The sequence below is a fragment of the Mauremys reevesii genome, linkage group 2 (genome assembly GCF_016161935.1).
Source record: "Mauremys reevesii isolate NIE-2019 linkage group 2, ASM1616193v1, whole genome shotgun sequence".
NCBI lineage: Eukaryota > Metazoa > Chordata > Testudines > Geoemydidae > Mauremys > Mauremys reevesii.
This window is the reverse complement of record NC_052624.1, coordinates 184,228,560-184,244,020: the sequence shown is the minus strand read 5'-3', so window position 1 is coordinate 184,244,020 and position 15,461 is coordinate 184,228,560. Positions and strand designations below refer to the sequence as shown.

At 43.3% G+C, this 15,461-nt stretch overlaps 1 protein-coding gene across 4 annotated transcripts in view; it reads right to left on the bottom strand.

Moving 5' to 3' along the window:
* The window catches only part of CARMIL1 (capping protein regulator and myosin 1 linker 1), a 263,150-nt gene that overhangs the window by 86,277 nt on the left and 161,412 nt on the right, over window positions 1–15,461 (bottom strand). For all 4 annotated transcript variants that reach the window (XM_039524735.1, XM_039524736.1, XM_039524737.1 and 1 more), the window contains exons 17-20: window positions 9,021–9,090; window positions 3,237–3,318; window positions 1,874–1,973; window positions 1,727–1,781 (exon numbers count right to left, since the gene is read on the bottom strand). In XM_039524735.1, coding sequence (XP_039380669.1) covers window positions 1,727–1,781; window positions 1,874–1,973; window positions 3,237–3,318; window positions 9,021–9,090 — 307 coding nt within the window. The remainder of the gene's footprint in view (window positions 1–1,726; window positions 1,782–1,873; window positions 1,974–3,236; window positions 3,319–9,020; window positions 9,091–15,461) is intronic.

The following is a 15,461-nucleotide window of genomic DNA, read 5'->3' as shown; positions in this document are numbered from 1 at the left end:
GGGTAGTGTAGACATACCCTTAGTCTCTGCATCATGCATGAAATGGAGAATACAGTACAGGAGCCAGGGTAGGCAGAGAGGAGAAGGCTATAACAATCAAGGCAGGAGATGGTGAGGGCTAGAATGAGAGTTTCAGTCGTGTGATCAGATAATATGGCCAGAAGAGCCACATAATTAGACCAGATAGACATAACAAAGAGCTTAGAAGGACCAAATGGCAAGATTTGGACACCATGTAGATGTGCAGAGTGAGGGGGGAAAAAGTGTTGAAGATGAACCCCAGGTTATGGGCCTCAGTGACAGGGAAGATGGTGTTATGCTCACCTGCAACAGAGAATGGGGGAGTGGATATGGTTTCAGAGGAAAGATCATGAGTTTATTTTTGGCCATGTTAAGTGTGAGTTGATGGCAAATACCTGGGAAGAGATGTTAGAGATAGAGGATGAGCCACAGGGTTAGAGGGAGGGAGGCGGGGTGGGAATGGAGAAGTAAATTTGTATAGAAATGGGCAGTGGAAGCAGCGTGAAGAGATTCAATTACCCACAGTAAGGGAGAGGAGGCAGGGGCCTAGGACAGAACCCTGTGTTACCCATATGAATAGAGGGAGTGGGAGGAGCAGCTGAGGGGTCAAGAAGGATGAGGATGGAGTAGAGGGTCCTAAGATCTGGCCGGGAAATAATCAGTCATTAGAAACCTTGGCAAAAAAGCAGTTTCAGTGGAGTGGAGAAGACAGATGCCAGATTGGAGTAGTCCAGAAGGAGAGGAAATAGAAATGGGAATAAAGGAGGTGGGCCAGTACCTGGAGTCAAGAATCAGTTATTTTTGGAGGATGGAGAAAGCAGAGCAAACCTGTAATCTGAGGGCGACAGAGAAGAGAAGGGACTGAAGGTGATAAACATGCTACAAAAACCTATATAGAGCAGAGCAGAGAGAGGTCAGCATCCCCAAGAAATCCCTTCTGGCCAACCCAGGTACAACTGCGTATGGCAACAGGGGAGCACAGTCCAGCCAGCAAAGGTTCTTTTGGAATTGGGGGAAGAGTTGGAAAGGAAGACTGTAGGACAGGATGCCAATGGAGCACTCAATGCAAAGACACATTAAAATTACCCACTGAAGTACTGTACTGAGAGAATGGTGTTTCCCAACAATGTGAAGAATAATAAACTATAAAGAAAAAGCTTGCTTTAATTTCTTCTAGTTTTCTTCAGTGAAAGAGATTTTGTTGGGCAGATGCAGCAATTCTGTATGCTATTGAGCAAAAATGTCATAATCAAGAACAGCATGAGGAAATACCCATTCTATATTCTGCAAGTGTTACCCCTCCCCATCCCGTCCCCCAAAAAAGCCCTAGGGTTTCAATCATCTATTGAGAAATGAAAATGTCTAAAATCTGTGCCGATAGGACTGTGTGACAAAGAAAACTAGGTTAAGAACTTCAAACATTTTGGAATAAATTATTCTTCCAATGTGCATTTCCTATTACTGTATAAAGAGAGTTTTGAGCATGCACTATGTGAAAAACAGATCTCCCTTTAGTTATATGTAATCCCAATTACAATTTAAAGCTAATTTCTTATTTAACAAAACAAATATCAGAACTAACAATGTTTTTTTATAATGTCAAAGTAACAGGCAGCACATAAATTCACAGTAGTAAACCAGGGGTAAACTGCAAGGATGATGCTACATAAATATGCATTATTACAGTAAGGTAAAAGGTACTCACTGAATCCTCATCTTGAATCATCTGTACTAAATTATCAAGTACAGGAGTAAGATTTCTGCAGGACAAAAAGTGATGGAGACAATTAAATCAGCAGCTTTTTGCTATCAATTTTGCTAGTATTTATAAAAAAAATTATAAAAAACTTACTTGGATTTCATGTTGTTAAAGTTTTTGCCTAACGCCAAGTGTTTTATTGATCGATTTTTACTAAGCCAGATTACAAGTGTCGAGAGATCAGATTCTAGGCCTGTGAGGAATCAGATTAAATGCAGAATTAAAAACACACTCCATTTGCTAGATGGGGTTGAATCAACAAAACCACATTCATGTGAATGACTTTACACCAACACGCCAATTTAAATGACTCTGGGACACTTATTTTAAATTCTTTTATTTTTAAATCTTTTGGTCTCCTTTCATTTTCCATCGTTCCACAAGGCAACCCTATTGTTTGTGATCAAATCATTTAAAAGCTCTCTGCTAATCAGCAACTGCATACACAGCAGAAAAAGAGGACGAGGATTTAATCCCTAAACCTCAGTCCACCAGGGAAGACGAGGACAAATATTCTTCTCTTTGTTAAGCAATGGAGGTCTTTTCTGTTCCTTGGCTTTGAGAATTAGAGGAACATGCTACATTGCCAGCCTCAACAGTTATATGTACCAACGTGCTCTTGCAGCCTCCAGATACAAAGAGGCTAATATAAGAAGCTTGTGAATAAACCAGGGGTCAGCAACCTCTGGCAAGCGGCTCGCCAGGGTAAGCACCCTGGCGGGCCGGGCCAGTTTGTTTACCTGCAGTGTCGGCAGGTTCGGCGGGCCGCGGCTCCCATTGGCCGCAGTTCGCTGTACCAGACCAAAGCTTCCCACTGACCCCATTGGCTAAAACAGGCTGCATATCAGGGCCGCCCAGAGGATTCAGGGGGTCTGGGGTCTTCAACGGTGGGGGGCCCCCGCTTCGGCGGTAATTTGGCGGTGGGGGGTCCTTCCGCTCCGGGACCCGCCGCCAAAGTGCCCTGAAGACCCGCGAAGGGGGGCCTTCACCGCTGAATTGCTGCCGAAGCCCCCGCGAGAGTTTTCCGGGGCCCCCGGAATGAGTGAAGGACCCCACTCCAGGGACCCCGAAAAACTCTTGTGGGGGCCCCTGCAGGGCCCGGGGCAAATTGCCCCACTTGCCCGCCCCCTCTGAGTGGCCCTGCATTTCATTCTGTTCTTGGGTGAGAAAATGAATATGCTGCAGTCTGCCTACGATATTGATAAAGGTAATGTTTCAGCTGATGAAACTTACTAGGCACTGGATAACTTTCAGATTCAGCTATCATAAGCTTAAACAAAGCCCAGGACTCACTTTGATGCCATTCTTAATAAAACCTGTTACGATATTGAAAAAACCCACACAAAGCCCTACGGTACATAAACATTATTACATCATGGGATAAAATGATTTAAATCGCCTTTCTTAATCAGTTTCAGGAAATGCATTATCTTTCACCCCTTTTACATGTACTTACCATTGTCTGAAATGTCTAGGCTGGTGATATTGTGTATTTCTGCTATGCACCCTTCCAGAACTTGTGCACCTCCAGATCTCAACTAGAGAGAGACAAAACATCTGCAACTAATTAAGGTATTTTGATAACACAGAAAATAGCAACAGGAGTTTTGTAAATATAAATGGTACCACACAGAGCAAAAATAGCAGCAACATTATAACTTGTTGACATTAATGCTACAGCCTACACAGAAATCATTTCTACGCTAATCTCTCGTGATATGCATATAATAAAAGAGTAAAATTATCTCTTTTTTTCTGGTAAAAGGTATTGGACAGAAGCTTAACCAGGGATGGGTTTTAATGGTACTGACAAACCCCCTTTCATCCTTCAAGCTGGCAGAAACTTCGGGGTTTTGCTGCTTGCCTTATTGTGAAGATGTTTGAGTGCTTTTAAGTTCCTAGTGGGAAGAATGGATATCAATCAACGTCAAAGCCAAAGATATTATGCATTCCTTTCCATCCTTGAATTCCAGAGACAAAGTTTTACAGAAAGAGCCTTCTGCTACCTCTAAGTACCAAAGCAAGGTGCTCTGTGCAGCAGAGAGAAGGGAGTTGGTGATAAGGAGCAACAAGTCCAGGATCAACAGGAGTTTGGTGTTTTTGACCAATCATGACTTTTTAAAAAAACTTTATAACAGCTGTAATATGTAATAAAATCATAACAGCTAGGATTAGAAGATGAGCTTTTCTTTCAAAATGGAGATGAGGAAAAACATTAAGACAGAAAGGATTACTTGTGTGGTTTAGAGTACTGCATTATTAATCTAAATTATTGCAGCATATTAAAATACAGTTTCAAGATTCAGTGAAATGTCTGAAAAAGGCTTCAAAGGGAAATAGAATATCAGGGATACAAATTATTAAAACCACAGACTTTAAAAGGTTATTAACTCTTGACCATTTCTATGAATTGCATATTCAAGTAATGTTTTCAGGGAAGGAAAAACCTTTTCATATTTCTTATTAACGCAACACAATCACATCTTCCCTACATAAACATCACCCAGAGTAGGACCACTAAACCCCCCCCCAAAACAAAACAAAACAAAAAAAACCCAGCAATGATACATTATTTCATATTTTCAAAACATTTTCCACTCCAAACTATTTTCTGGTTTTCATGAAACCAAAAGACAGGATTTATAAGCATAAAGCTGCCATTTCACCCTTTTTTTTGGGGGGGGGGGGAAGAAACAGTGTCACTGTTATATTGCTATACATAAAAAAGGGACAACATTTCACCTCATTTGTAGATTTGACCAAATATCCTGAATCAAGTCGGCAGATTTTTGTGAATATTCTCTAAGCAAAAATGGTCCTTTAACCCAGCTCTAATCCAGATTCACTAATATTTTGCAGCAATATTTTTCAGTTCTAGCAATTTTTAAGAAAGGTTGTAGCTTTCTCGTCGGTGGACAAAGAGCTTAATGCCCCAATTTGGACTTTTATTACAGTGATTGGCCCAAGCTAAAATATTAGATATAAAATATGCCTAAACCAAGAAGGATATTTTGTGCCCAGCCCCTCTTTTTTTAAATGGACTGAAAGAAAACCCCGGATCCAAACCCCCTTGGAACTGGAAGAGTTAAAAAATCTAAATCTGGATCAAAATTTGTAAAGCTTTACTCCATCTCTAACTTACTAATAGCATTTGTAACACTTGCAGTATGCGTGCCAGAATCATTCCACTTCACTTTAGTAGGGTGTGAGTCAATGAGCAAATTCCAGACAACCCTTTTACACAAGCTGCCACGTTAATTATTGTTAAGCCAGTGGAACTGGCAGATTATACTGACTCAGCCTTTATTTAATTTGTCTTTTTAAAAATATGGACATTTTAGTGGCGTATGATAAATTTGGCTTTGCTCGGACTTGAACTCATGTTAAATAAAGAAGATAAAGTACAACTTTAACAAACATTTCTCTGAGTACACTTTTTATTGGCTACATTTCAACAGACTGTCAGTTTCTGTACTCACAGAATTCCTTTTTGGATTCAAAAAGTCTTATCAGATTCTGTATCAATCAATAGTATAGTACAATTTCGCTGCACCAAAATTACATCCAAAATAGGGCTTAAATGCTAATTCTATGCATGCTTCAAATACACACAGGAACAATTTTTGAAGGGCAGCTTTTAAGTTTGAATCCACAATTTTATACACCTCTACCCCAATATAATGCGACCCGATATAACACGAATTTGGCTATAACGCGGTAAAGCAGCGCTCCGGGGCGGGGGAGGGGCTGCGCACTCCGGTGGATCAAAGCAAGTTCGATATAACACGGTTTCACCTATAACACGGTAAGATTTTTTGGCTCCCGAGGACAGCATTATATTGGGGTAGAGGTGTATTTGCAATCTTTAGGGGACACAAATATGAGCATATTGATGTCTACTTAATGTAAGTGTAAAGAAACATTTGATCCCAAAAGTCGCAGAGTCTCAAAATTATATTATTTGCTCCCACAAAAGACAGGTATATAAAAATAGGGATTAGATTTACAGTCCTATGTAAACTTGACCCATGACAGGATATAAAAACCCACATCCTGTGTCCATACTTCTGAGATGACAAATATCAGTACATCACATATTAAGAACCAGCTCTTCAGCAATTAAAAAGCAGAAAGCACAGCAGAAGCTATAATGTACCAGTATGCAGTGAGTGAAAACAAAGCTGCTTACTGATTCAACGGTTAATACGCTGAAGGTAAGGCATGGAGGGTACTTACACAGTGACCAAGCTAAGGGAAGCAGAAGGGAAAAGAGTGAAATATATCAGTGCTGAGCAGGTAAAAATAAAACTGCAGTTTTCATAATAAAATTAGCAATATAAAACAATCAAGCTCTGGATTGGAGTTAGTACACCAAAAATTAGATGTGCAGGCAAATAAAAAGAGAAAGGAGAGGAAAGGAGAAATTTATCTTTCCATGCAGAATTAAGGCCCCCGGCCCTGCAGCCTGGATACTTTTGCACGAGCAGGGAGAGGGAAGGACAAAGGTGGAAGCATCAGGGCTTCCTGCCTGTTATTGTACACCGCCCGGGAGCGGGAGTTGGGAGAGAGGAGGAAAACTGGCTCACAGGCTTTATTGCTGGGCAAAGGCTGCGCTGATTTCATCCAGAGCGAATCAGTGGTCTAACCAGGCCAGGGTGAGCCAGTCCCAGCTCCTGTTATGGTGTTTCCTACCCTACATTATGGATGAGATTGTTGCAAGCATAACTTTTTTTAAAAAGCGCAAGAGGATGGATGAGGTTTAGTCATGGGGAGACAAGTCAGGGCAAGGGAGTATGGAGAAATGTCAGTTGACAGACTGGCTCGATTTTCTCTTTTACAGCTGTTTTAAGTTCAGTTTGTCTTGAGGGAGGTAATCCTTCAAACTAAGCTAAGCAGGAAGCCTATTTAAGTCACCAAAAGGCAGACAAGAACATCTTCTCCTGACTGTCGCATTACTCCTGGTATATTCTTCCTCCAGTGGGGCAGGAACCACAGCACCAGAACAGGCGTGGGCAGTTTAATTAAGAAAGACATGGGTGAGAAAGGGGCTGACCTCTCTGCACAAGATGTGGAAGAGGGCTCACAAGGTGACAGGTATATGCCATGATCACACTTGGCTCAGTGTCTAACATAGCACGGCCCCCAACTGAGGGGCTTCCCTCGACCCCCAGGACCTGATGGTTTAGCTTTCTCCTCTACTGTCTGCAGAAACTGCCTAATTCAATAAACTGCCTCTATTAATGCCAGTCCTTAAAGCCATGTCTGAATCTTCCTTCCTGTGAACTCCAGGCAATTATGTATGTAATTTACAATCACAAAAGTCAACTGCTCTTCAAAAAAACCAGGACTCCATATTTTAAAAAATGGATTTCAACACTGTATCTCCCATTCCTCCCTCCCTCTTCCTGACTTGAAAGCTATCTTATTTGCAATATACACACTACTGCTCTTTAAAAGAAAATGGTTTCAAAAGAATACAATAGATCAAAACAAAGTACTAAATGCATTCAAAAATAAGTTGAGTTTACCTCATCAGGGAAGCTCCTAATGTAATTCCCACTCTTTACTGTGTTCATCAAGTTGAGCTCTCTCCTATGTAGACGGGAAGAGCCAGATTTGACAGGCCCAGAATTTAAGCTATGTCAAAAATATTTTTTTATTTAAATCTTGAAAAAAATCCACCAGTTCTCACCAAATGAGAGCTGCCAACTTCTCTTTTAGGAGACCCACCAAAACCAGACTCTGGGTTATCTGATTATTGGATGTGCGGGTAGTGAGCTGAACCTCTGCTCTGTCAGTGTGCTTCTCTCCAGAAGCACTTCAGAGAGCAGGATTTTTGTATATTTCAGTGCTCTGACTGCTCACAAAAAATCAATCAGACAGATGGGGACCATGCAATGTGAATAGGCATGTCATGTGAAAACAAACCAAAACAGCTCATGAGGTCTTGTTTTCAGGTCAACTAGCCTCAACTTTTCCTATCCTCTTTTCTCAACAAATCTCCACTAATTAATTCCCTTTCTTCATACTGGCTCCCAAGCATAGGCATAGTTTGACTTCTATATTTGTGGGGGCAGCTCCAGTCAGCCCAACAGGACTACATATCGGGCGAGGGAGGGAGGGGCAAATTCTATGCCTGCCCGAGGCTTGCAGTTTGGGAAGGCAATGTCCCCTGTACCTCCCACCAAACTACGCCCATGCTACCAAGACATTATGCATCTGGTCCAGAGATACAGCTTAGTTTGAAACTGACACAAACAGCACTCCATACATACCACTATGGATGCCCCTCCGCTAGGACATTCAAGTCACCTTTACAAAAAACTGTGGGCCCTTTCCTCTGGGTTTTTCACTGCTAAGCTCAGGAGGACCAAAGTTCAAACTACTCTTTTGTTCTCATATTTGTTTGCAAAGCCCACACAGTTGTGAGTGAGTGACTCTCCTCCTTTCCCCAACTTCTTCAGTGATCTTTATCCTATGCAGCACTCATGGGAACCTTCCAGTGAATGCAACTTGGTCTTGATCCTGAGCCATGCTAAGTAGTTCTATGAGATAGAGGGCTCAGTGCCTCAGAAGAGTGCTTGGTACACAGCAAGCTCCAGCCTGCCGAAAGGGCAGAGAACTGAAGCAACGTAGTGAACTCTAGCTTCAAACTTCCAATGGATTATTAGAAACAAGGGTGCTTTTTAAAATTTATTTATTGTGGAAAAATTCAAACAACATTTGGACCATGCCTCAAAGTGAAAGAGATGTTTAAACAATCTCTTACCAGAGGTTCCAATTGGGACTAGAAAACCAGAGTTTTCTAAGAGTGAATCTGGGAAGTCTCAAAGAGAAATTTGGGAGAAGAGAGTCAGACTGCAGAAAGAGCTTCAAGATATGCAGCTTGCTCCCACCCGTTCAGCTCAGGCTGCCTGGGGTTTAGAAAAGCCCACCTCACATTACAATACAACTCCATTTTACAGAGGCTGCCATGCCTCCAACAATGCAGTGCTCTGCGTCGTCAAGAAAAATCTTTGCAACGAGCATTACCAGACAAGCCCACTATCTGTTACTACTAATAGTTTTACTCCTATTTGGTTGACATAATATATAGAGAGCAGCTCATTTTTATAAAAAGAATGGATCATTTCTATATCTTTTAACTACAAAAGAGGAGCAAATGGTTCCATGTATCTGAGGAAAAGAGTAATTCTAAGTAATTGCCGCTTTCCAACTTGTTCTGATACATTATTCTTACCTCACAGCTACTGAGATCTAAAGACACCTCTTTCAGGTTCAGATTACAAGCCAAGCCTAATAAGAGTGCTCTGAAAAAGATCAAGATTAGAAGCATTATAAAACCCCAAATTCACAGCAAAACCCAAGCAGTAACAACTCCAATAATTCAAAGAGCCATATCAAAACAAAACACAGCAATTATGTTACTCTTAAATGGCAATGACAGTTTAACTCATTACGTTACCGTTAGAGCCCTGCAGCAAATTCAGAAGGGATGTAATGCAAATAAATACACAGTAAAACAGATTGTGCATCAGCATTTAATTGTGTTCATCACATACAAATTTCCTGCATTTTCATCAGAAGAACATTAATGATTACAACATTAGAGAGCTATCATGGCAGTACAGTACAAACTATTTCCCAAAACTTGCAGGAAAAATATATATTTTTTTTTTTTTTTAAAGTGTATGGTGCACTGGAATTATGCTGCAATTAACCTTAGAGAGATAAACAGTATTTTCCCTTTGAACTTAGTATTTCGTTTTTAAAGTTAAACGTCAATTACTTGAAAATCTACATTTTCACTTGGCAAAGGTACACTGCATTATACAGCATTACTTTCATCACATGAACATAGCCATTGTCAGGGCATGCCAGTCATTGCCTTGGGAGTCCCCACTCACCTGTATTATCACCTTAGCGCATGATGCCATTGTCAATTCACAACATGGCACAGACCAGGTGACATCACAGACTAAAGGCATGTGAATGAAATGACCTTCAGCTTACCCACATACATGCCACTAATGCTGCAGCTCCTTTTCGCAGTTTGAACAAGCAACTGCCAGTCAGCTGTTTCTACAAAAACGTCACCCATTCTGTTCCCCCTGAAGTATGGCAATTCAAAGAAGTGTCAACATATAGACAATTCTCAGTTTATCCATGCTGAGAATTTCAAAGCGCTATTCCAAACAACATGCGTACACATTACCTTTAAATTGCATGATACACAGAAGCAGGACTCCAAATTGGAGGGGAAGGGGGAAGTTATAGAACTGAAATCCTCCAGGGTGGTCTCAAATCCATCCTTAATATAGCTCCACTGTTAACAGAATTGCACCAGGGATGAAATTGGCCCATGTAATGCTACTGTTTGTATTGGGACCTTAGTACTAGCAAGTATGTAAGTATGTGTGCTTCTGAGAGCACCTCAGACAACTACTAGTGGCTTTGTATGGAGGAGGCTGATGTTAATCAATCAGTTATTCAACAGAAAAATGGAATAACTTTTTTGCCTGCCCTTCATTTCAGTCAGGGTCCAACTAACAGAATCTGAAGTATCAGTGAGAGACATAACAATCCTGTTCTGCTGAGCCATGTGCCTCAAAGAGACCAGGTGCCCTGCAGACAATGTGTAACGCCTGGTGTGCTGAGTACGAAAGCAACAGCGAATCAAAATTTTCATACCGGAGCCCAGACAATCCTTCACGTAAACCTTTATATCTGCCCCTCTTCTATTGATTAATTCATTTATTTTCATTTTAACAACCGAGAAAGTAACTTTGAAAAATTGCTGCTGTATCAACTCAGCAACAGCTTCCTAAAGCTTCCGTTTTCTGTCAAAGCTCCCTCTCCATAAAAACCTCTCTGAAACATGCAGTTACACGATAGAGTGAAGGTCTGACTGAGACACTTCCTAAATATTTTTAGATCACATACCATTAAAGTGCAGGTCTACTCTAAAAAGCTACTATGTAGACATGGCATACTGCCAGCACTGTAAACACCCCCTAAGATCTTAGAATCAGCGTCAATTCTTTTCTTCTCATAAATTATCAGCAGTAATAAAAGACACTGCAGGCCAAATGTTGTCCTCATTACACCTTTGCAACCCCACTGTGTTCTAATTATGCCCTCACTAACACCTGTGCAACCACTCTCTTCAATGGAAATGCACAGGCAAAACTGAATGGCGCACTGGAAAACTGCCAGAGTTCATGTTCCAGGATCTTCAGCTCCGCAGCAGAGAGCCTGCCAGCCCCCAGAGTTCTGGCTGGAGCATGAGTTCTCCAAGCTGCTAGACTCCCAGCTCCATGGCAGTGCTGCCAGGATTTCTGCTGCAGAGTGGGGAGCCTAGAATTCTGAAAGCCCAGGCTCCAGCTTGAGCTCCAGGGCACATCAGGGCTGCCAGGCACCCTGCTGTGGAGCTGGGAGCATGGAAGTCCTGGCACAGGCTACAGCTCCAGGGCAGTCCAGTTTGCCAAGTAGCCTGGAAGACCGTAGCAGGGCTGCCCGAAGCTGCAGACCCTGGGAGTCCAGGCAGTTGCTAAGACCATTGCTATTTAGCAGCAGTGAAACCGTCAAGAAGGTCAATTTAACATACTGCATTTTGGGATCACCATGTTTCAGTGTTTCTGAAACTAAATTTTTAGGCAGGGTGGGGAGGGGAGGTTTCCTTGTTTATGGTAAGTTTAATTAACATTTGGTTTCATTCCAATTATAAACTAAAGCAAATTCTGACATACTGAAACTTCAAGCAAACTAAGAACCCTGAATGAAACTGTTACATCCAGCTCTAGTAAACGTATGTTCAATCACTAAAGCGAGCAGATATAACTGAATACGTGCAAGCAGCGGATGTATTGTTTAACGTGGCATCATTTTCACAGCAACTTTTCAGAGACTATAGTCTAGCAGTACAACAGTCAGGACTTTAAGGCTCTATTTCAAGTTCTTCCACTGGCTTGCTGTTTGACCTTGGGCAAGTCACTTAACTTTTGTGCGCCTTGGTTTCACATTGTAAAAAGGTAATTTTTCCCTCCTTCTCAGAGCTGTTGCAAGGTCTATGTGTGCAAAGTGATTAGACATACACAGATGAAAGATGATAAAGAAATATTATTGGTATTGTATACCAGGTTACTTCTCAAATTCCCTTGAGTCGCCTTAATTTCCAATTTACTTAAGTAAGTTATCCTCTATTTAGAGACCTCTGTAATAATTAAAGCCCAGTAAGTCTGAAAACAGCAGTTTCAGACAATCTTATAGCTTCTTCATGATCTAAACCAGAATTTTAGGGCTTGTCTACATGGTGGGGTGATGTGCCCTAAAACAGGGGTGGGCAAACTATGGCCCCTGGGCCAGATCCACCCATCAGGGCTTTGGATCTGGCCTGCTGGATTGCCACCCGCATGGCGCTGCAGGTCCCGTGCCGCTCCTGGAAGCGGCCGGCACCATGTCCCTGCGGCCCCTGGGGTGGGGGTGGGGGCGCAGAAGGCTCCGCGTGCTCCCCTTGCCTGCAGACACTTGCCTGCAGACACTGCCCCCCGCAGCTCCCATTGGCTGGGAATGGGAAACCACGGCCAATGGGAGCTTCGGGGAAGATACCTGCAGGCGAGGGCAGTGCACGGAGTCCTCTGCCCCCCACACCCACAGGCTGCAGGGACGTGGTGCCGGCTGCTTCCGGGAGCGGTGCAGCACAGAGCCAGGGCAGGCAGGGAGCCTGCCTTAGACTTGCTGCGTGCCGCTGCCACCCCGGAGCCGCTCCAGGTAAGCAGCCCCAGGCCGAAGCCCACACCCCGAGCTCCTCCTGCACCCCACACCTCAACCCCCTGCCCTGAGCCCCCTGCCACACCCCACACCCCTCCTGCACTCCAACCCCTTGTCCTGAGCCCCTTCCCACACACCACACCCCCTCTCGCACCGCAATCCCCAGCCCTCCATTCATGGCCCTGCATGCAATTTCCCCACCCAGATGTGGCCCTCGGGCCAAAAAGTTTGCCCACCCCTGTTCTAAAGAGCACTAATGTGTTGTGCATTAACGGGTCTGCGCAAACACTGTTGGGTCGCACTATATTAAAGCACACTGGGGAACATTTAGTGCACACCAGCAAGGTCTACATGGACCAATTAATGCACAACACATTTGTGCACTTAAAAACTCAGAGCCCTGTAGTGCTCATTACCCTACCATAGACAAGCCATTAATTTTATGTAAGGTTAAAAAAAATATCATATTTCAGACAAAAATGCTAACAATCACACTGAAAACATACTGAGTCCCAAGTACCATCATGGCTGAAACACTTCAGCTCAGACTGAGCGAAAACCGTAAACCAAAGAAACAGTACAATAATGAAACAGCCAAACAATTTTATTGCTTTAAATAAACCAGAAAGGGGGTTGCAATAAACAGTACCATACTGCTGAAAGTAGATAATTAAATACCATGCGGAGTATTGTGAAAAGGGTTTTTTGAGAGCATCTTTAACAAATTAGGTTCCAACTCTGCAAACACTTAGGAACATGGTTAACTTTAAACCCATGAATAGTCACATCCAAAGATAAAACTTGCAGAATCAGGGCCTTTGGTCTTTTTTACTCTATAGGGACATTAAAAGGTCTCATGCCATTTTTCATAACAACAACATTTGTTCCATGCTGATGGCTACACATTTCCTTTTCTCTCATTGCTATACACATCCACCATGCAGTGAGCATCCCCGTGGGTTAACTATAACCAATATGTTTTTCAACACCATGCCTTTGCCTACACTAGGTGGTTAGTAGTGTTCAAGAACACTAATTAATACAACATTTTCCCAGTCTAGGCAAAGCCTAAGACAGGATATAACAAAGGAGAACATAATAGAGGGAATCGAAGATAATGGTTATACAGTTCCTCAGGCCGGTTCATTAACCATGTCTTATTTATCTCATCTACTCTTCCCTCCCCTGTATCAATCTGCATCTAAAAAACAAGCTATGTTATTCTTTAGCTTATGGTATTTGCTGTGATTTCCCTCCACCCCCCACCTATCCTTTCCACTTTTCTTTCTCTCCTGTGCTGATTCCATCCCAGATTTTTCCTCCAACCGTAACCCATTCACAAGCTCCAGACCTTCCCCCACCCCCTCCCTGATTTAGCCTTTAAGCTATATTAAATTCCAGTCCATTAACTAACCACCTATTAAGTTACTGCCTGCTTCCCACATCTCCCTCCACATCAGACCAACTCACAGGCTCTGATTACACTGGGATTTAGAAAATGTCAGCTAACTAACACATTCTAGAAGTCTAGTGTAGACAGAGCACTGTGTAGCAATATTAGCTAAACAAGTAGAAACCTAAGGGAGAGCCTAGGCTTCGTAACAGTGTTGGCTGATGCCTGAGCACCCACTCTTTATTGTGACTTTTTGCTACTCTTTATAGGGCAATCATTTTTGTATCTCCCAGGCGTGGTTCATCCTGTAGTTAGGGTTGGCCAGCCCTCCATCCCTTAAAGGAAGAGCCACCCTGTTACATACCTCCCCCGGCTTCGAACCTTGCCCACCCCGGGGCAAGTCCTACCTGAAACAATACTCTCCCCCCACCATCCAATTCCACTGTTGCTGACAACATGATTGTGGGGCCTGACATCTCAGATTCTCTAGCAGAATGAGTGGGCGATCTCTCTCCTCTAGAGTCATCTGATGCTCCTCTGCTAACTGCTCCCTTTTCTGTAGGGCCTGCCACTTCTCCTTCAAGGCAACAAGTTCCTTCTGATCCTTCTCCATCAGAAAAGCCTCTCTTCCCAGTGCTGTATTGCACTCTTTGCAGCTCTAAGAGGGGCTGCCATGACAGCAATGTCCACTTTCACCGCAGCCTCCGTGTTCGTCCCCTTCTCCCAAACACTAATACAACCCTGCCATTCTCGGGCATCCTCCCAGTTTGGTCACGTTCCCAGCAGTCAACTCTGGCTTTATTTCCCTCTCTGGTCAATCACAGTTCACTGTCCCAACTTGTTTCTCTCACTTCAGGCAGACAGGACTGACACGCTTCTGGGAACACACAGACTGTTCCACCCTTTGACTCTCCCTCACTCTTCCTTGGTCTGCAGGGCTTTTCCCTTCCCTCAGACCCCATTATTCAAGGGGCAGACCTTCTTAATGTGCTCTACCTTGCCACATCTAAAACACTGGGATGGACCCTTACTCTGGGTCCCTGCCCTCTCATGCTTGTTTTTTCTTATGCCTCTCCCGGCAGTAGCAGTACTCAAATTTGTTGAGTCATGGTCTTCCACACCGGAAACACACAAAGACATTCCTCCTTCGCAGGTGGTGGTGGTCTCTCTGCAATACCTTTGGGCCCCAAACCCAACCATCTATTCTTCCTGCTGCAAGGCCGACTGTGCCTTCTGCTGTCGCTGCCACTACTGCTGCTCCTGCAGAAGAACTACCTGAGTCCACTGCGCTGTTCAGCCAGCAGACAAACGGCTTCCTCCAGTTTCTGCATCTACTTTCCCCCAGGCATCCTGCTTCTCTCTCTGAGAGGAGGGGGTCCCCACAGCAGGCGATGCCAGATGTAACAGGATTGGCTGACTCCTGAGCCCTCTTCATTGCAGCCTCCTGCTGTTCTTCATATGGCAATCACCCTGATCTTTCCCAGGTGTAGCTCATTCTGTGATCAGGGTTGGTTAGCC